Consider the following 22,163-nt stretch of genomic DNA (forward strand, 5'->3'; position numbering starts at 1 on the left):
ACCAGGTTTCTTGATCAAGGCTTGGACCACAGCATGTTTAAACTGTTGGGGAACTACACCAGAAGAAAGGCTGCTGTTGATGATATCCAAGACCGATGCACCAACACTCGGGAGAACCTCCTGAAAGAAGCGTGGGGGAAGAGAGTCGCAAGGGGAGCCAGATGGCTTCGTCTGGCGAACTACATCCTCCAAAAGCGCCAAGGACACAGTATCAAAAGAATTTAGTACAGCTGAACATGGAACATGGACAGAGGGGTCAGATGCGGTATTTGAGACCGGAGTCCTAGCTGTAGAGACCTTATCAATGAAAAACTGAAGGAATCTGTTGCACATCTCGGGTGAAGAATCCGAGCAAGTAGGCAGAGGGCGTTTGAGTACAGAATCTATCGTTTTAAATAGTGCGCGTGGGTTGTAACGGTTAGCTAGTCCGCCAGTGGAGCAACACGTGTAGGCAGCAATATCAGACTTTCAGTCAAATTGTTGAGTTGTTAATACTGATTACCACAGGGGGTGGCCCGGTGGTCCAGTGCTTAGCGCGTCGACTGTTCAATTCCAGGTCCGACCTCCCTGTGTGGAGTTTAGATGTTCTCACGTCAGACCACAAGCCTTTTGGTCTTCATTTACTTTTTGAGGCAAACTTTTTAAACTTTCTGTTACATTACGATAAACACATTGTTAAGAAATGAACGATGCTAGGATGATGAAATGCAAAAGCCTCATAATTCGAAAAGAATGCCGAATATGTTTGGAATAACACCGTCATGTTGTCATTTTAACAGTGCAAATGGGTGCAAGATCTAATTACAATACAACAAATTACACTTGTGAAACTGATGGAATTCGAAAGGTAAAGAAGTCCTGTTACCATCTGTTACCTGTTACCCTTTTAGAGATGTTTTAATTTCACGGCCCTTTTGCAATCACACCTTGCACTACGGACTCCAAGTTGAGAAACACTGACAGGCACCAGTATTAACCCCTTAGTATTCACTCCCCTTGAGATGCTTTCAAATCATGCTTTCACTTCATGCAAAGAAAGGTTCATTCATTCATTCTCCATTGATGCTGAATGCACTCTTCAGGTCCTCTCTAGCTGTCCAAAGGAGGGCGCTATTAACCAGCATCTATCTATCTGTCGCGGGTCCTTCACAGGGATGTCTGTCTATCTGCCTGCCTGTTCGACTCAGCGATGATCTTTTTGATAAACTTGTTATGTTGGGCCATTGATTTTGTCTTCTTGCATGACAGTTTTCTTCTTTTGTTTCTGATATTGTCATCATCACGCAAAGGCTCTGAACCTGAGCGCAACGCCGCTACTGTCTATTAATCAGCTTTCATGAAAATTCCTGCTCGCTCTTAGAACCGTACATTACAGCCAGAAGTGTGTTCCAGGGCACACTATCTGTGACCCTGATGCTCCATCATGAGGGAACTAGATCGTTGCAGTAAAGAATCACAGGAAACATACCTTTGTGTGTGTGTGTGTGTGTGTGTGTGTGTGTGTGTGCGTGTGTGTGTGTGTGTGTGTGTGTGTGTGTGTGTGTGTGAGCGTGTGTGTGTGTGTGTGTGTGTGAGTGTGTGTGTGCGTGTGTGTGTGCGCCGCGTATGTATGTATTATACTGCCTCCACATACCAGGAACTAAACTGAGGCTCAGAGGGGATCGAGCCTTTTCTGTTGCTGGTCCCTCTCTCCGGAATGATCTCCCACTGAACATTTGGCAAGCCTCCTCGCTGCCCATCTTCAAAACCCTCCTCAAAACTCACTTGTATTCTTTGGCATTTGACTCAGCATGACTTAGATTTGTTCTTGGTTTTACTGTTTGGTGCTTTCTACTGCCTTTATTACCGATTTGTCTTACTGTTTATTGTGTATGTTAAATTGCTCCATGTACAGCACTTTGTATGCAGCGATGGCTGTTTGAAAGTACTCTATAAATACAGTTGACTTGACTTGACTTGACATGGCCAAAAGAAGGAAGCAGCCAAATATGCATTGCATTGGAGCAAAAAATTAAAAAATAAAAAAGGCAAACATTCTTTACATTCTGTTTTATTATGTAATTACTCTACATCGAGTTATCGAGTCCTATTTTCCTCATTCAAACAACACATATGAAAACGCCTTTGTTATTTTATATTGGGAGTTTGCAACAGATCAATGGCATTTTTGTTCATTACAGCGAATGATGATTTGTGACATAAGTGATTGATTTGATTCCAGAACATGGACACAGAATGATGTGAACTTGTATCTCAAGGCAGCATGGTACTCAAGACAAGTAGAAAGTAAAAAGTAAAAAGTACTTCCCTAACATCATATGCAGAACCTGGAATAAGACGCTGTGAAAGGCAATAGTGTATGCAACAGTGGCGGCTGTTAGGGTAAAAGTGAAAGCAACAAGCGATCTCTTCAACACTGTTATTTGTAGTCTACATACTGAGTTTGTCTCAAGGATGTGAAAGTGGGCTATTTTCCACACACAAATAAGTAAGCAGCACTAGGTGACCAAGCAATCCTATTAAATTCTCCTAAGCCGTAATTTTGTTGTTGATGTGTTTTTCATAATGACACAAAAGAAAGCTAAAGGTGAGTTAAGGTCTGGTTCTTTCCAGTGACTTCAAAGCAAAATTGGCTTTTGAATACTTGGACACTTGTACATATTTGGACGGCAGCTTTTCCTCTGCAAACTCTCCAAATATCCGCTTCTCTGTGAAGTCTTGTTCACTCAAGTATCTGGAAAATATTTAGAAAGTATACAGCGGCAATGGGGAGTGTGTTCATTGATATATAGAATAAATATTGATGGGGGAAAGCACCCTCCTTCCTTTTAAGCGGCTCTTTGCGTGCTTTTCACGTTTTTACAGTTCAGCTCTTTGGTTCATGGCCAGGACCCAAAAAGCACATTATTGTCACAAAAAATCACCCTGAAGAAAATTTCATCAAGAAATACAAATAAATGATTAAAACGTCCGGTCTGACGAACAACATACACTGTCGTCAGTGACTGCAGTCATGTCATGAAAATGAATAAATAAGTAGAAAGCCATTATCTTTGACTTACGTTGTCATTTTGTTTTTTGACATACTCATGGCCATCACTTTCCTTGACATCACCTGATCTTAAAAGTAAATAACACTTTCAACTGTAAGGGGGGTCTAGGAGCAGGAAGAAACAAGACTTCAGGACTTGTTGCATTCATCAGTGACTGTGACACAAGTCATCCTATCCCTCATAAATCTTTTTCTTGATTGCATTCGGGAAATCTTACAAAAGAAAGCAATGTGAGGCCAATGCATGAAGAGATTTGAAAGTTGTTCAGTGGCCCTCCTCTTCAGTGTGCAGGTGTGGAGCAGGGCAAGCTGTGATTACAGTGCCTATGTTTGACGGTTTGTCTTTCAGAGAGCTGAACAAGTAGCCCATCAGGTCCCACAATGGACAAAATATGCCAATGTCTGTTCTTCATTGAACTGACGTACTGTACATCACAGTATCTTAATATTTAACGTTATATTTCATGCTTAGTGCTTGTACTTTGTATAAAAGATCCAGCCTTCAACAAAAAAGGGTCTGAAGAATAAAAAAATAAACACATATTGTGATTTCTTTTTTCTCAGTGCAAAGGGCATCATGCATCAACATTACAGGACGGCACAAAACTGTTGAACAGCAAACAAACTTTAAGTGCAAAAAGTCATTTTGTGCATTTTTTCACAAAAATCAACTCACTCAGTATTGTAATATTATCCAGGTTCTATATTTGTCCTACATATCATTCCAAATCCACCCAAAATATTAAGCCTACTCACGTTGTACAAGTAGTAAAGAGGATTGTAGACTTGGTGCAAGTGCAACTAAGTGATGTCTGCCATCCATTCGTGAATGGTGATACCATAAGTTAACACTAAGGTGGACCCCTCTTATTTGTGGGTTGTGGGGTTTGTGGTGTGTGGGACGACAGGGCTGGCCCACGAATAGTGAACATCTGCATATAATTGTCAGCACTTTTCTTTTATCACCTCCAAAAATATATCTATTCAAAAATGTTGATACATCTACTCAATAAAAAATATTTAAACCATTTATATTTTTTATCACAGCACCATTAGCCATCCCGGATCACTGGAGACAAAGACATGTCCCAGTTGTCACGTGGCATTATTTACAATAACAATGACAGATTACCAGGTGAGTGTTGCAGAACCTTCTGAGCATGACATTGCTTTTCCAGAAATATCTTTTGCTTCTCACCATCAACAAGTGGAGATGGAGAAATAAAATGTATTATTATTATTATAATACTGCAATACATGTTCTTTAATCCACTGTGTATAGGACAAAGTAGTGGTAATTTCAGCGTTTACATGTATTGACAGGAAACAGTTTTCAAAAACATCTTAAAAGCAAACACGACATGGCTTGTGGCTCGATTTAACTCTCTCTCTGTCCATCATGAATTTAAAATGTCACAATGACGTGTTTTGCTACTCCAACTCGGCTGTGATAACACCTGCTCCCACCAACCAATCAAAGGGTGGAAAATACCGACGTCATGGCCCTGTGAAGAATTTAAAATCTGATTGGTTAACGAAACTGTCCATTGTAGATTGCTTTCAGATGCGAACGCATACAGTCTAAAATCTGACTGGAGAAAATAAACAAATAAACAACATTCAAGTCCTGGAAGCAGAGACGAAATACACATAGGTGACTGCTGGGAATAAATTAATTCATTTTCCTATACACATTTAGGAACGTCCACCAAAGGGGTACGACTGTATGCCACTACACTTGGCGGTTCGCAGGAGACTGACATTGTCAGCACACCCTAGTCTATTCCATGCCGCTCAGCCTGTGTCTTTCCCTCCCTGTTTGTGAAGGAGGCGTGTAAGCAAAGAAGAGGCAGTTGGGGGCAGTGGACTAACACACAAGCTCCGTCAGAATAAAGTGACGAGTCCATTCAGCTCTCGGTGGACTCAGTCACAGCAGGTATGCCGCAAAGAAAGAGGAGTTTCACTTTTGGAGCCTATGGAGGGTAAGGGTCTAGTTCACTCTCCTGAAGGACGTGATGATACGAACGTGTGGTAGAACGTGTTTGGTTTTGTAGCTCGGACTGACTCCGGGTTTGATGACTTTGCACATTCTCGTTTGTGTGCATGCGTGTGCGTGGTCGGCTCCATGTTTTGGATTGCCGTCGTATTTATCACTGCCGTTTAATGATGATTAAACGGCTCCGCTTGCTGTCTTATAGTCCGGTTGAGAGGGATGAAATTTCATCTGTGCTGTATATTGCACATACAGCGCATTTGACAATACTGTTCTACTTGGCTTGACTTGAGTTTTTTGATGCTTCAACCCAGAGGAATTAATGGGTCACTCTTGATTTGGAAACATGCTATGTTTAATTGAGATTTCATTAATTATATTTTGCTGTTTCTCTGCTTGTACTGCAAATTCAAGCCATGTAAACAGGTGTGTGCCACAAGCTTCGACTGGACCAAACCTGTCAACTTTTCGGAGTGCCAACCTGTATAAAGTACCAAAAAATCCTTATAAAGAGCAATAAATCCTTATAACATACAAAAGCATTTTATATGTCAAAATAACGGCAGCAAAACACCCACGAAATTTTCAATGGTATTTATTGTATATCTCCATAATACATTCATTCATTCATCTTCCATACCGCTTGATCCTCACTAGGGTCGCGGGGGGTGCTGGAGCCCATCCCAGCCGTCTCCGGGCAGTAGGCGGGGGACACCCTGAATCGGTTGCCAGCCAATCGCAGGGCACACATAGACGAACAACCATTCGCACTCACACTCACACCTAGGGACAATTTAGAGTGTTCAATCAGCCTGCCACGCATGTTTTTTTTGGAATGTGGGAGGAAACCGGAGCACCCGGAGAAAACCCACGCAGGCCCGGGGAGAACATGCAAACTCCACACAGGGAGGCCGGAGCTGGAATCGAACCCGGTACCTCTGCACTGTGAAGCCGACGTGCTAACCACTGGACTACCGGGCCGCCCTCCATAATACAATGTCTGGTTAATGTCTAATTATCATTCTACTTAGTGGCATTACTGTGTTCAGAGTTGTGTTCCTGCGTTATTTTTTTCACCAACTCCAAATACTGACCCATCGGCTCGATGTTACAGCATCCATTCATATCTACTTTGCACTGCAATAATGCTGTCAGTGTTTCTGGGGCAAGCGATTTTCGGAAATCTGTGTGAGGAGAAAGTTACCGGAAATGAAAGCATTCGAGTAGACTAGCACCATTCTGGGCAAAAGCAAACGGAACTACCCGTTAGGGGGGAAACCCCCCCGGAAATGTTCAGTATCCGTATGATTTGTGCCATACGGCCATATACATAAAATTCACCACAAAATCCATGTTAATTATGGCTAAAACGTATGAGTTGACAGGTATACTGGACACTCATGATTCACTTTTTACAGAAAGTGAACAGGGGCACTAATTTATCTGTGCCTATTTAATGCATTTGGAAATGTGCATTCTACTTGAAGTCTTGCTATGAACACCCATAATAATGCATTTGATGTATGTAGTCAGCAATGGCAATAAAATTGGGTTTATAAGGTGAATGGGCATCTTGCCTGGTCTTGGTCACCTTGCGGCAGAAAAACACAGACATGCACGGCCATCTCACAGCTGCTGTGAAAAAAAAAACAAGTGCAGCAAATGAACTCTGACCTTGTCAAACGTCCCAGATTGATGACGTTTGACAAACGAACTACAACTACTGGACATCGGTGGGAACAGGGAGTTCTAAGTGAAGTTGCGAGTGGTGCGGGAACAATGCCGAACACACCTTAACTAAAAGTGGGAGGCAGCGCTGGGCAAGTAACGCCACAATTTCTGTATGGATTGTGGATGCTGGGGCTAACGTGTCTGTTTGCACTGTTGTTCGAGCTTTCGCAAAAGGTGGCATCATTTTTGAGGAGCCGCACAGCAACGAGACCAACTCTGACAAAGACGCAACGGAACCTGGTTCCTTGTTTGATGGAGAACTTGCCCAGCTGTTCATTTCGAATACAGAAGATTAGGACTTTGATGGATTTGTGGATGAGGATTGATAAAAAAATAACATGAGTACATTGTTAAAGACTTCAATAAAGTACAACCAAACTCAGTTTTACTCCCTCTGCCTTTTTAAAAACATACGCTACGTGCATGCATGCTACAGTATTTTTCTTAAGCTAGCATACGTTTTACCATGCCCACGTCCATTAATGCGTTGCGTCTTGTGTATGTTTTAAATATGGAAACAGCACCCATAACTGACACTGTGTCTCTTGACGCATTGCGCAGTATTGTCGTGAAAATATGGCACTGTTCATTGAGATGTCTCAGCTGTTGTGTGCTCATCAGTAAGGCACAAATTAGTTCTACGTAGAGGATAAAGATTATAAACGTTCACATTGTTATATTGTCTCTGCACTTTTTACATCAAATCTGTTAAAGCACCACAAAATAGATTATTTTTAGCCTTGACAGTGAGATAGCAGAGTAAAGAGCTAAAATGTATGTTTATTTTAAATACACAAGTTATAACTATATTTTTGGCCTAATTTGGCAGTAAATTACAACTGAGAGATGCATTAAATGCTTTTTTTTAAACAATTAACCATTAACTCGAAACTCTGAAGATATTTGATCAAGTAGAGGGAGTGATATATCTATTTAAACCACTTGTATATTTATTCTACAGTCGACCCCCGTGGGGTATAGGGACTTTCCCAGTCCACAAAGCTAAAATCCATGCACAAGTGATGCCTGTTGAAATGCAGTGGGTAAAACAAATAATTATAATTTCATAAATTTTATTTAAAAAAGCTTTGAGAAACATTTAAAGAATAAATAAATAAGTAAAGTGAAAAGTTTTTCTGACTTTTTACCAGCCAATCACAAAACCACACAAACGCTATTGAATGGTCGAGGGTATGGGGGCGGAAGATCCACCTGCTCAAAGGCATTCTGCTCACGCGACAAGGTTAAAAATAGATTTGCTTTTGGACTCACGTTTATCTCCACCCAGTTGACCAGTAAAAATCAGTCACTTTTCAGTTTTTTCATTTTGGATTTCCCATTGAAAATGGAAAGCGTGACTGAGACACTGTTTCAGAGGCGATTTGTGCACTTGCATTTTCTACTTTTTAGCACAAATGTCGCCTGCAATCACAGTATTAGTTGCTAGTCCCAGTTTGGGACATTTTAATGCAATGCGAAATCAAGCCTGTCACATGCCTGCACGATAGGAGTTTACAGTATATGCTCTGTTGCTCCTCCCCTCACGCGCATTTGCTGATGAACTAAATTAGATGGATGAGCGTTGTCCTCAGAAGAGCACAATGCTTGATCTGTGGCCGCGGGGAGGGGAACACCGTCAGGCGATATCAACAATGTGATGCTTGGCATCATGATGACGTACAGGAAGAATTTTGTCTCATTCAAATGCCCAAAAAACAAAACTTTTTTTTAACTCTTACACGCTTCTTTGGTCAAATTTGACCTGTTTTGACACCCGAGGGCCATTAAAAGATATCCTTGCACGGAAAAGATTTAAGGTACATTGAAGGGTGACTTTTCCTAAAGTAAGGCAAAAAAATGTGTGTGTGTGTGTATATATATATATATATATATATATATATATATATATCAAATCTGACCTTTTTTTACAAGAAAAGATTTTACCGTTAGAGCCATTCCACCAAATCACTGCTGTTTGTATGTTGTAGCTGTCTCAAAATAAAGTAACTCACATTCAAAAGTCACCAAGTTCATATGAGCCTGCTGTATGAAAGAAAAGATGGGCGGCTGTTGCTGAGAGAGATTTGATGTCCTCCGGCCTTACACTTATTGTACTGGCAATGAAAGGGTGTGTGTGTGTGTGTGTGTGTGTGTGTGTGTGTGTGTGTGTGCGCGCGCGTCTGTGTGTTTGGGGGGGTCTTTTTTTTGTTTTTTTGTATGTCAAAAGTTGATTGGACCGCGAGGCAGGGCTACTTGAGGACAGGAGGCCATTCAAGTGCTTTTCCAAGGGCAGAGGCCAAACAAACAGGAGATGGAGGCCGAGTGGAGGGCTCTTAAGCGCCTACTCGGGCAGTCCACCTTGCATATTTACGCTCTTCAATGCTTTTCAAAGCATCTGCCGATGAACAAGACATTGGGCCAGATTCAGATCTTTTTCATGCTGCTAATTAGGTGGTATTCGATTATACAGTAATCCTTTGTGTTATATGAATATGTATCACAAGACAAAACGGGATGATTTGCTTTCCCTACAGCAAGGAGGTTCTCGCATCTCTGAAAGATTGTAACAGTGCTCAACACATATTTCCTTACATCCTCATGTGACACAATATATTTTTTTTTTCTGACAGCTAATGTGTATTTATTTTGAGGCGCTGTACTAAAGATACTAGAAAAGACCAGTAAAAGTAGACAAACTGATTCAACTCATGTACTTACGTAAAAGAAAAAAAAAATACACACCTGAAATGTACTTTAGCACAAAAGTAAAAATACACTTTCACTGTCAATTGTGTCGAATAATTATGAGGATCTCTTGGCACAAAAGACAAACAATTTGATGCGCAAAAAAAGCCACCACTACTTTCATGTTAAAGTAATGAAATACACTTGTTTTAGGAAAGTATTTATGAAAGGAATAATATGGATTTGAAACAGCAATACTAGTGTTTTCGTTTTCTTTTTTTTACGGTGTCAGCCGTTTAAATGCTTTCTGATGTATGAATACGGTGCATTCAATATGAATGCACCGTATCAATATTGACTATCACATCTGATACCTGCCCACGTCGCAGGCCGCATAATGAGTTTGTTTGTTGTGATTCTGCTGATGGATGGCTCTTTGACGTGTGTGTGTGTGTGTGTGTGTGTGTGTGTGTGCGTGCAGATTCGCTGCATACTGTACTCAAACTTGTAGTGGAGATAAATGAGAACACTCTGCTCTTTGACACACGCGTTTGTCAAAAGGCTCATTCAGTCTCTTGTACAGTTCAGGCTTGTTTTCCTTCTGTGTGCTGACGGTATCGATTGTATGTTCGCTTCTCAGTCATAAATAGTAAAGTAGTTCGTATTTGCGTGGGTTATTTTCATTTGAACATGTCGCATGCAGTCAAAACACTTTGGGATTTTGACTGTAGATCTTTTAAAGTCCCTTTAAAAGTCTTCTAAATTTGCCACAGCACAGAGTGTTGGGAACAAACGTGCCAAAGTTTATTGAAATATTGCTGAGTATACTAAATGAGGGCTTTAAAACAGTGAAAAATCTCCACTTTTAAACGCTGTGGGTTGCCCGCTAAACGCGATAAAACAGGTGTACCGTCTCGGCCAGATTTGGACAGTCAGCTAAACTCATCTTCTACACCACGACTCTGAAGACGTTATTCTTAGTCCACAGGTTTAATGATGGAGAAAAAGGTGAAACCACGATGCTACCAAAGGCGTGAGATGTTTGTGGATTGTGCTGCATTAAACTTGACTACCATGCGTTTCTCTCTTGGTGACGATCTATCGCTCTACTTCCTGCTTCCGCCTACGCGTTTTCCGCTTTCATGACGTCGCGCCTGGTTGTGAACTACGCTGCTTGCAATGAATCAATAAAGTTACCTTGTATATAGAAAATACTCTTAACTATGCACCAGAATATTAACGTTACCTTAGTGTAACTTAAATTCAACACTCAAATTTAGATTAACTGTAAATTGGCTACAGAACAACAGGGGTGTCAAATATACAGCTCGCGGCCCGGATCAGACCTACAAGCAGTTTTATCCTGGCCCACAAGATGAATTTGTGAAGCATAAAATGAAAAGGGGCCAACCGATCAATCAGCCGGCCCAAATTGGCCAAACAAATAGCCGATGCTAGTTGTACACGAGTAACACTAGTTTCTATATTTAGTACACATTATTCTTCCAGAAAGGAAGCCTGTAACAGACCTTGGTGAATTGGTGATTTATTTTTTTAAGTGGTTGTAAGTAAAGTGTGGTTGTTTGTTATGTCAGTTCAATACTGCTCAAATATATTTTTTTACTCATAGAATTGGTTGAAAATACAACTGTTGGTTTATGAAAAGTAGAACGTGTCACAATTCTGATTTGTTGGCTCTTGTATTTGTTTAAATTGAGGAAATGCAAAAATATGCCTGCTGATACCGGAGACAAATTCCTTGTGTGTTCTACATACTTGGCCAATAAAGATGATTCTGATCTGTTTGTCAATGTTGAAAAAATGAGTTGAGCATCTCAGGGTTGGGGTGTGGGGCCTATATTTGGGTGTTAGCCCCGGGGACTATCAGTAGGTCAAGGCGGCCCTTAAGAGTCGTCTATACATATTTTTCACAGCTTCACTTAATGCCGGCTTTGAAACCAACGTAAATGCAGCCAACAGGTTTTGCGTCCTCATTTTGTTGTGATGAAGCCCGGCAATCAATCGTCAGAAAAAAAAAGTCCAGCTTGTTGACTTGAGATGAATGCTTTAAATTTCTGGAGGATCTCGTGGTTGTGCGAAATGTGAAACACTATCTCAAGTTGCTTTTGAAAATGATTCACTGAATGATATGTTTGTCTCACGCGGCTTGCACTTGGACTACTACTTGAAATTCACATTTAGAATGTTGCCTCCACGCCTAGTCAGCCCAGCTGATTGCAAGATGAACAACACAATTGTTTGCTTTAAGATGATTTATTCAGGAGCCTGTTGCTGAATTGATAACATATCACAGCTCACTGGACATGGTTTGGTTTGGTTTGGTTTGTTTATTGAACATAAAACATATACAGTAATAATTTGACAGAAAATAAGGTAGATAAAAAAGTAAAAGAAAGAAATCAGTCTTCATTCAACACAGTTATTATGTTCAAGGGAGTAGGATGAAGTAAAAAAACTTATCTAGTCCTACCCCGTTATGTGTTTATATCTACTAAATCATTTTTATATCAATCAGAAAAGAAAAAGTAATAAGAAGTCTCCATTAAGGCTCATACTTTACCCTTAACCGTGATATTTTCACAACTTTTGGTTTGTATCGGGATTATATACATCCTCACCCTGGCACTCTTGTGTCAATTTTCTCTTGTATTCATTATGGATATTGCAATACCTTTCTCTATTTATCAACTTAGTTCTGATTTATCATTATATTTAATGTTTAGAATTTATCATTTTAACTCTGATTGGTGTAGGTTGTTTGTACTATTTTTTTGAATTTGTTTTTGAACTCAGCAAGCGATTTACTCATTTTTAGGTCCGTTTCGAGATTATTCCACAGATTAACACCTTTGCTAGATACACTTCTTTGCTTGATGTTTGTTCTTGTTTTGAGTTTTTTGAATAAGTTGGTACCTCTTAATTCATAGTTGCTTTCTCGAATTTCAAAAAACTTCTGAATGTTTTGGCAGAGCAGGTTATTGTGTGCTTTGTACATTAATTGGGCGATTTTAAAGTCAACTAGGTCATAAAATTTCATCGTATTTAATTTAATAAATAGTGGATTTGTGGGTTCCGTATATTTTGATCTATTAATAATTCGAATTGCTTTTTTTTGTAGTTTGAGAATAGGGAGTGTGTTTGTTTTGCAGGCATTTCCCCATATTTCCACACAGTAGGTCATGTATGGTAATAATAATGAAGTGTATAATGTGTACAAGGATCTCTTATTTAGCACTTCCTTGGTTTTGTAGAGGATCCCTACGGTCTTGGCTATTTTTCTTTTTACGTTATCGATATGTGGTTTCCAACATAGTTTTGAGTCTATTACTAATCCGAGAAACTTGGTTTCATACGCTCTTTCTATTTCAATTGAGTTTACCATAATTTTAGCTTGGTGTTTGATTGGTCTTGTGCCAAAAACAATTGACTTCGATTTTTTCAGGTTAAGTGACAATTTATTTCTGTCGAACCAGTTTTTTAATTTGTTTAATTCGTTTTCTACGGTTGCCAGGAGCTGTTTCAGATTTATTCCAGAACAGTAGAAAGTTGTATCATCAGCAAATAGGACACATTTAAATAGTTTTGAGACCTTGCAGATATCATTTATATATAAGATGAATAGTTTTGGACCAAGCACTGACCCCTGAGGTACTCCGTGAGTGATTTTCAGTTGATTCGTTTTTTTTATTGTTGAGTTGCACGTACTGATATCTGTTTTCTAAATAACTTTTTATCCATTTATAAGCTACACCTCTAATGCCATATCTTTCTAGTTTTTTCAATAATATACTGTGATCTATTGTGTCAAAAGCTTTTTTTAGATCTAGGAAAACCCCAACAGTAAATTCTTTGTTGTCTATATTAGTGGCTATTGCTTCCACAAACTCCATAAGTGCCATTGAGGTGGTCCGTTTTTCCCTGAAGCCATATTGATTCTCACTTAACAGCGCATGCTTTTGTATAAAACTATCAAGTCTGCGAGAAAATAGTTTTTCTAATATTTTTGAAAATTGTGGTAGTAGTGATATTGGTCTATAATTTGTAAACAGATGTTTTTCTCCACTTTTATAGATTGGAATAACTTTAGCAATTTTCATTTTTGATGGAAAGATACCAGCTTTGAATGACAGGTTGCATATGTGTGTGAAAGGTCGCACTACATATTCTATAATCTGCTTGATTATTGTCATATCAATATTAAAGCAATCAGTTGACTTTTTATTTTTAAAAGTTTTTATAATATTTGATACTTCTTGTTTTACTGCAGTAAGGAACATCGTGGAGGAGTTTTTTTCTACGTATCTATCCACTTCAAATAGGTCTGTTGGATCAGGAATTTGTTTTGCTAGGTTACTGCCGATGTTGACAAAATACTCATTAAATTCAGTTGCTATTTCTGCAGTTTTTTCCAAAATAGTATTTTTGCCTTTGATAAAATACTCTGGATAATCCATTTTTTTAGGACTATTTCTGATTACTTGGTTAAGTATTTTCCATATTTCTTGTGTGTTACCTTTATTCTGCTCTAATAGTGCATGATAATGATCTCTTTTACTGGTTCTTATAATATTTACTAATTTATTTTTATAGGTCTTATATTTTTTTTCTGCTTCTTCAGTTCTGAATTTTAAAAACAATTTATATAAATTGTTTTTCTTTTTACATGCGTTTTCTATGCCTTTCGTTATCCATGGCTTACTTGGGTCTTTATACTTTTTGGAAACTTTAGTTAATGGAAAATGTTTATCATATAAGAAGATTATGGTAGACTGAAATACTTCAAACGCTGTATTTGGGTCTTCGTTTGAGTAGACCTCGGTCCAGTTTTGTTTTTCTAGGTCTTGCTTAAAGGCATCGATGGAACGTTGGGTTCTTAGTCTTATTTCTGTTATACAAGTTGTTGATTTAGCTTTTCTATCGAAATAATTATGAAAAACTGCAAAAACAGGCAGGTGGTCACTTATGTCATTTATGAGAAGTCCACTTTCCATTTTATGATCAATCTTATTTATAAATATGTTATCTATTAATGTGACCGTGTCAACTGTTATTCTGCTAGGTTTCAGGATTACTGGGAAAAAGCTGTTGCTGTACATAATATTTATGAAGTCAGTTGTTTTTTTGTGTCTATTTGGGTTTAATAAGTCAATGTTAAAGTCACCACACATTATTCGTGTTTTCTTATCGTTGCAGTAACTGAGCATATCTGTTAGTTTTTTATTGAATGTGTCAATACATGTTCCTGGTGTCCTATAGATGCAACTTATGATGATATTTGATGCCTTTTTATTGTGTATTTCAATGGTTAGACATTCCATTAGGTTTTCTATTGTGTTTGTCAATCTCTCGATTTTACTGCATTTAAGTGCTTTGTCTACATATATTGCAACCCCCCCTCCTTTTTTGTTTTCTCTATTAGTTGCAAACATTTCATAACCTTCTATTTCCATTTCAGTTGTTTTATCTTCATCAAGCCAAGTTTCTGATATGGCAATTATTTTAAATTTATTGAATTTAGTCAGGTATGCTTTAATTTTTGTGAAGTTTTTATAGAGACTTCTACTGTTTAAGTGTATTACCGAGAGTGCATTTTCCAATTTTATATTAGTGTTGAATTAGTGTGAAGCAGGAAACAGAACCTTGAAAGTTGCTCTTATGTTGAATTGGACGCAGAGGGGACATCCGACTTTTAAGGACCAGGGACACCAAGTCACCTCATAATCTGAATGCCAGTTAAATACTGTAGAAGGACCGCAGGAATTCAAAATTCCTATTTTCAAGATAGATGTCGTTATGTCTAATATGTCAAGTGTGTGTTTGCGTGTTTGTGTGTGTGCGTGTCTGTCTGTCTCTGAAATCATCACTCTTGTTGAAATGAACGGAAATGCTGTCAATCCATTCAGATCTCTCAAAAACAAAATCCGCAGATTTTTCTAATATGTTTTTGGCTAAATTAGGAAAAATAGCACTCTATCGAATTGCATGTTATCACATAATACAGTATTGAAATGCAATATAAGGAAACATTGTTTTTCTTCTATTCAGTGGACATTGTGCTGCTCCTTATGGTGCGCGCGCGCGGCTATACACGGAGACAGGCCTCAGTCAGCTGCAGTTATATGATGGCTTTTTGGAAAAGGATAAAGAATACTGTATATGCCTGTGGGTATTGTTGTATTGTCTGCCTCATTTGTTGCTGCGCTGTTTGTGTTCAATTAGACATTGTTATAACTGCACAACACCAATGCTATTAGCTTGCCCTCTCTGGCTTTTTGCAGTGCTGTTTCGCATGAAGTGAAAATGGCTTTACGGGGGGACACCAGTTTGAGAAGCGCTGGCCCAGAGTTTCCTGATATTCATTTCCATGGAAACAGGCTCATGTTTGATCACGAGTTGAGAGAGGAGAGAGAGCGAGAAGCAATATTTCTTCCTCCTTTGACACAAATGAACCAGTTCATCAAGTTGATCTACTTTTTTCAAGCGAAAAGCAGGCAACGCACACCGTTTGCACTGTGCAAATATCACACATGAACCACATGCACATTTGTTCTAACCTACATTTCTCCATCGTAGCATATCAAACAAACTCTTCTTTATGTATAACAGACAGGAAACAAGAAAGACCAAAAAAAGACCCAACATGAATAATGAAGGAAAGTGTTAGACATTACAAGTTCCTGTCATTTCAAGATATTTAGTAATATTACATTATTATCTTGTCTGAATCAGGGTTAGCATAATTTAGGATTTTTACTTTTCACATTTGTATGTATATGAGTGGGGCCGCTTTGGAGACCTTAGTATTGCATCTCTTACTTCCAAATCTGAGACCATGGCCCTCAGTCGGAAAACGGTGGCATGCCCTCTCCAGGTCGGGGATAAGATGCTGCCTCACCTGGAGGAGTTTAAGTATCTTGGGGTCTCGTTCATGCGTAAGGGTGGAATGGAGCGTGAGATCGAGAGGTGGATCGGTGCAGCGTCTACTGTGATGCGGACTCCGTATTGATCCGTCGTGATGAAGAGGGAGCTGAGCCGAGAGGCGAAATTCTCAATTTACCGGTCGATGTACGTTCCTACTCTCGCCTATGGTCACGAGCTGTGGGTTGTGACTGAAAGAACAAGATCCCGTGTACAAGCGACCGAAATGGATTTTCTCTGCAGGGTGTCCGGGCTCTCCCTTAGAGACAAGGTGAGAAGCTGGGAGGGACTCAGAGTAGAGCCCTGGGAACAGCTGAGGGAGAGGGAAGACTAGGCTTCACTGCTAATGCTGTTGCCCCCGCGACCCGACCCTGGATAAGCGGTCGAAAGTGTGCGTGTGCGTGCGTGTGTGTGTGTTTTTTTAGTCAAGTCAGGTCAACAGTATTTATAGAGCACTTTCAAACAGCCATTGCTACATACAAAGTGCTGTACATGGAGCAATTTAACATGTACAATAAAAAGTAAGACAAATCGGTAATAAAGGCGGTAGAAAGCACCAAACAGTAAAACCAAGAACAAATCTAAGTCATGCTGAGTCGAATGCCAAAGAATACAAGTGAGTTTTGAGGAGGGCTTTGAAGATGGGCAGCGAGGAGGCTTGCCGAATGTTCTGTGGGAGGTCATTCCAGAGAGAGGGACCAGCAACAGAAAAGTCTCCCCTCTGAGCCTCAGTTTAGTTCTTGGTACTTCTAATAATGTCTGGTCCACAGACCTGAGGCGCCGGGCAGGTGTGTAGGGCCGGATGAGCTCAGAGAGGTAAGGTGGCACGAGATTATTCAGAGATTTGAAAACAAAGAGGAGGATCTTGAAAAGAACTCTAAAATGAATGAGGAGCCAGTGAAGAAATGCCAGAGTAGGAGTTATGTGCTCCCTCTTACGAGTACCAGTCAAGAGGCGAGCAGTGGCATTCTGGACCAGCTGATGGCGCTTAATGGAGGACTGGCTGACTCCAAAGTAAAGGGCATTGCAGTAATCGAGCCGGGGTGTGACAAAGGCATGAATTACTGTCTCAAACTGTTCATGTGAGAAGAGAGGTTTTATTTTGGCCAGCTGTCTAAGGTGAAAGAAGCTGGATTTAACAACGGCACCAATTTGCCGATCGAGTTTGAAATCACTGTCCAGTTTAAGGCCCGAGTTTGAGACCGTTGATTTCAGATAAGGAGACAGGGGGCTCAAGTCTACAGGATGGAATGTACAAGGGCCACTGGGACCAAACAATATCACCTCTGTCTTCTTTTCGTTGAATTTCAAGAAATCTTGTGCCATCCAGGTTTTGATTTCTTCCAGACAGGATAGGAGTGGCCTTAATGTTGTGCTGAACCACCTAAAGAACGTCACTGGACTCCTGCTGGACCCTCTCCAGTTTGCCTACCGGGCAAACAGGTCTGTGGAAGACGCAGTCAACATAGGTCTGCACTACATCCTCAAGCACCTCGACAGCACAGGGACCTACACAAGGATTCTGTTTGTGGATTTCAGCTCTGCGTTCAACACCATCATCCTGGAACTCCTCACCCCCAAACTACTCCACCTCGGTGTGTCCCCTACGATCTGCCAGTGGATCCTCAGCTTCCTGATGGGACGAACACAACAGGTGAGACTGGGAGCAACAACATCATCAATACGCACCACCAGCACTGGAGCCCCACAGGGATGTGTCCTCTCGCCACTGCTCTTCTCTCTCTACACAAATGATTGCACCTCAACAGATCCAGCTGTCAAACTCATAAAGTTCGCAGACGACACCACGGTCATCGGTCTCATCAAAGACGGCGACGAGTCTGCGTACCGCCAACAAGTGGAGCAGCTGGAGCTCTGATGCGGCCGACACAACCTCGGGCTGAACACGCTCAAGACTGTAGAGATGATCGTGGACTTCAGGAAACATTCTTCTCCTCAGTTGCCCCTCACACTATCCAACTGCCCTGTGTCAACCGTCGAGACCTTCAAGTTCCTGGGAATCACAGTCTCCCAGGACATGAATTGGGAAGTCAACACCATCTCCATCCTGAAAAGGGCCCGGCAGCGGATGTACTTCCTGAGGCTGCTGAGGAAGCATGGCCTGCCACAGGAGGTGCTACGACAGTTCTACACGGCAGTCATCGAATCAATCCTGTGTTCTTCCATCACGGTTTGGTTTGGGGCTGCCACAAAAAAGGACAAAATCCGACTTCAACGGACAGTTAGGACGGCAGAAAAAATCGTTGGCACCGCCCTACCCACTCTTGAGGACTTGCACACTGCAAGAATCAAGACAAGGGCATGGAAAATCCTCCTGGATCCCCCGCACCCTGCCCACCACCTTTTTCAGCCACTCCCCTCAGGCAGACGCTACAGATCCATGCGCACCAAATCCAGTAGACACTTAAACAGCTTCTTCCCTCTAGCCATTAACTCCTTAAACAGTCACTGACATAGTCACTCTTCTTGCACCACAAAATGGTACTACAAAACTACTGGTTACTCTAAAATGGTTCAATGATTTTGTTGTTTACGATGATACTAGTGCAGCGTGTTATACCGAAGACAAATTCCTTGTGTGTTCTACATACTTGGCCAATAAAGATGATTCTGATTCTGATTCTGATTAATGAGAAGGCGTCTTTCTTGCTCAGTGGGACATAGATCTGGCAGTCATCTGCATAGCAGTGGAGGGGAATACCATGTTTCCTTAAGATAGAACCCAATGGGAGCAGATACAGCGAGAACAGCAGAGGCCCCAGAATTGAGCCCTGTGGAACACCACATGACAGGGGAGCAGTGCGTGACTCAGAGCAGCCAAGGCTGACACAAGAAGTTCTGTCAGCTAGATAGGACCTAAACTAATCAAGAGCACTGACGCCAATGCCCACCAAGTGCTGCAAATGAGTCAGCAGAATACTGTGATCCACTGTATCAAATGCTGCAGTTAAGTCCAATAAAACTAGACACACGTGGTCTCCGGATTAATTTTCCAGGAGGATGTCATTAGAAACGCGTAACAGGGCTGACTCCGTGCTATGCATCGTCTTGAAACCTGACTGGAAGACCTCCAAGATGTTATGTTCATCCAAGAAAAGTTTCAACTGCATGTGCACCACTTTTTCCAGAATTTTGTAAATGAAAGACAGTTAGGAAATGGGCCTGAAACGTGACAGCACATCTGGATCAAGACCAGGTTTCTTGACCTTGGACCACAGCATGTTTAAACTGTTGGGGAACTACACCAGAAGAGAGGCTGCTGTTGATGATATCCAAGACCGATGCGCCAACACTCGGGAGAACCTCCTGAAAGAAGTGTGGGGGAAGAGAGTCGCAATGGGAGGCAGATGGCTTCGTCTGGCGAACTACATCCTCCAAAAGCGCCAAGGACACAGTTTCAAAAGAATTTAGTACAGCTGAACATGGGACATGGACAGAAGGGTCAGATGCGGTATTTGAGACCGGAGTCCTAGCTGTAGAGACCTTATCAATGAAAAACTGAAGGAATCTGTTGCATATCTCGGGTGAAGAATCCGAGCAAGTAGGCAGAGGGGGTTTGAGTACAGAATCTATCATTTTAAATAGTGCGCGTGGGTTATGACGGTTAGCTAGAATAAGGTCCGACAGATATTCTCTTTTGGCCTCTTTTACTGTGAGCTGGTAGTTACGCCAGCAGTCTTTCCAAATTTGATAAGAGACATGCAATTTGTCTTTTTTCCACTTGAGTTCAGCTTTGCAACACCCCTGCCTAGCTTCCTTTCCTTATACATTTTTTGTCCTATTTTTCCCCATTTTAATGCTCTCAGGGGCAGCCCGGTAGTCCAGTGGTTAGCACGTCGGCTCCAGCACCCCCCGCGACCCTCGTGAGGATCAAGCGGCTCGGAAGATGAATGAATGAAAAAATAACTGCAAAGATTTTAGAGCTGCGATTGGCTGGCAACCGATTCAGGGTGTCCCCCGCCTACTGCCCGGAGGCGGCTGGGATGGGCTCCAGCACCCCCCGCGACCCTAGTGACGATCAAGCGGTACGGAAGATGAATGAATTAATGCTCTCATCAACTTGGAATCATGAATCAGTTTTCTCTGTGCCATATGTAAATATTTACTGAAATAACAATTTTAATTTTAAATTTTACATGAACATTTTTCACTTGGAGCAGTTGTTCACACATAATCTCTCACACAATATTACTGTCCATCAACAACAGTGAAAATTTTTTTTTTGTCACACAACAGCTGCTTTAACAGCTTTTTTAATGAAATCAAAACAGAGCAATATAACATTATAAAGTGCACATCTAAGGTACACTACTACTCAGCCTATAGTGGATTTAAACCATTGTTGCATACTTTTTCTCAAGTTTGCTTTCAACACAGCATTCTGTTTCTGTGTTTGTTGAAGAATAACGAGACACCGGACACCAGTGTTCATTATGTGCCGCTGTATTCAAAATTGCCGGTCTTACAAACAAGCACACGCACTTCCCCCGTGCTGCAGGGTCAAACCATTCTGAAAGGGGGGGTTCACTCCCACTAACACAGTCAGGCTATGTTGATTGTGTTGGTCCTTCTTGCGCGGAAGTCTCTCTACGGTTTTGTGTAGACCTTATTTCGAATGACTACACTTGGTTCGATGACAACACTGGAGACATTTTACTTTCGCTAGGTCGCTACCACTACAGCGCGCTGTCACTGTCAGACGAACACAGAGAAGCTCTATTTATATGGAGACAGAACACTGTAACCTTCCACACAAAATAGTTCCAAACAAGTAACAATCGCGTCAGTGGCATACATCGTGTACCTGTATGATATATACAGAGAGAGAACGGGTAACTTAGATCTTGTCAGTGGAGCAATCTGGCAACTTTTTAAAAGTAAACTTCCCATTCATAAACTCTTTAAGTTTCCGTTTTTGGTGTCTCGAGCTGCCGTGGCTGGTAAAACAGACATGGGCGTGGACTTCTGCAGCGCCCTTGTTGTTTTGTTTCTGGTGTATTTATAGAGCAACGTAACATCCGATTGTAACATGTGCCGCGTTAATCTCGCGAGAAAAAATTTAATCCCGTTAAAATTCATTTAAATTAATGCCAATAAAAACACGCTAAACTGACAGCTCTAATATATATATATATATATATGTAGGGCGGCCCGGTAGTCCAGTGGTTAGCACGTCGGCTTCACAGTGCAGAGGTACCGGGTTCGATTCCAGCTCCGGCCTCCCTGTGTGGAGCTTGCATGTTCTCCCCGGGCCTGCGTGGGTTTTCTCCGGGTGCTCCAGTTTCCTCCCACATTCCAAAAATATGCATGGCAGGCTGATTGAACACTCTGAATTGTCCTTAGGTGTGAGTGTGAGCGTGGATGGTTGTTCGTCTATGTGTGCCCTGCGATTGGCTGGCAACCGATTCAGGGTGTCCCCCGCCTACTGCCCGGAGACAGCTGGGATGGGCTCCAGCACCCCCCGCGACCCTAGTGAGGGTCAAGCGGTACGGAAGATGAATGAATGAATATATATATATATATATATATATATATATATATATATATATATATATATATATATATTATTGTAAGATAAGTGGACACATGGATCAATACATGAGCGAAGCACAGAAGGGCATTGGTAGAGATACCAGAGGAGCCAAACATCAGCTCCTGGTTGACAGAACAGTCGTACAAGACTGCAGGTCCCGACGTACCAACCTGTGCACAGCTTGGATTGATTACAAGAAAGCCTATGAC

General features: G+C 41.1%; 1 protein-coding gene across 14 annotated transcripts in view; it reads left to right on the plus strand.

Moving 5' to 3' along the window:
• Positions 1-22,163, plus strand: part of rap1gapa (RAP1 GTPase activating protein a) — a 110,711-nt gene that overhangs the window by 9,201 nt on the left and 79,347 nt on the right. For 5 of the 14 annotated variants that reach the window (XR_007961354.1, XM_052058016.1, XM_052058017.1 and 2 more), the window contains exon 1: positions 4,697-5,034. The exons of 2 other annotated variants lie outside the window; for them this stretch is intronic. Coding sequence is in view for 11 of the 12 variants with exons in the window: in XM_052058016.1 (XP_051913976.1) it covers positions 4,991-5,034 (44 nt within the window). In the remaining variant the exon portion in view is untranslated. Of the gene's footprint in view, positions 1-4,691; positions 5,035-22,163 lie in introns of those variants that run through there. 7 more of the 14 variants (XM_052058006.1, XM_052058010.1, XM_052058008.1 and 4 more) reach the window with 4 other exon arrangements.

The sequence above is a fragment of the Hippocampus zosterae genome, chromosome 2 (assembly GCF_025434085.1).
Source record: "Hippocampus zosterae strain Florida chromosome 2, ASM2543408v3, whole genome shotgun sequence".
Lineage (NCBI taxonomy): Eukaryota > Metazoa > Chordata > Actinopteri > Syngnathiformes > Syngnathidae > Hippocampus > Hippocampus zosterae.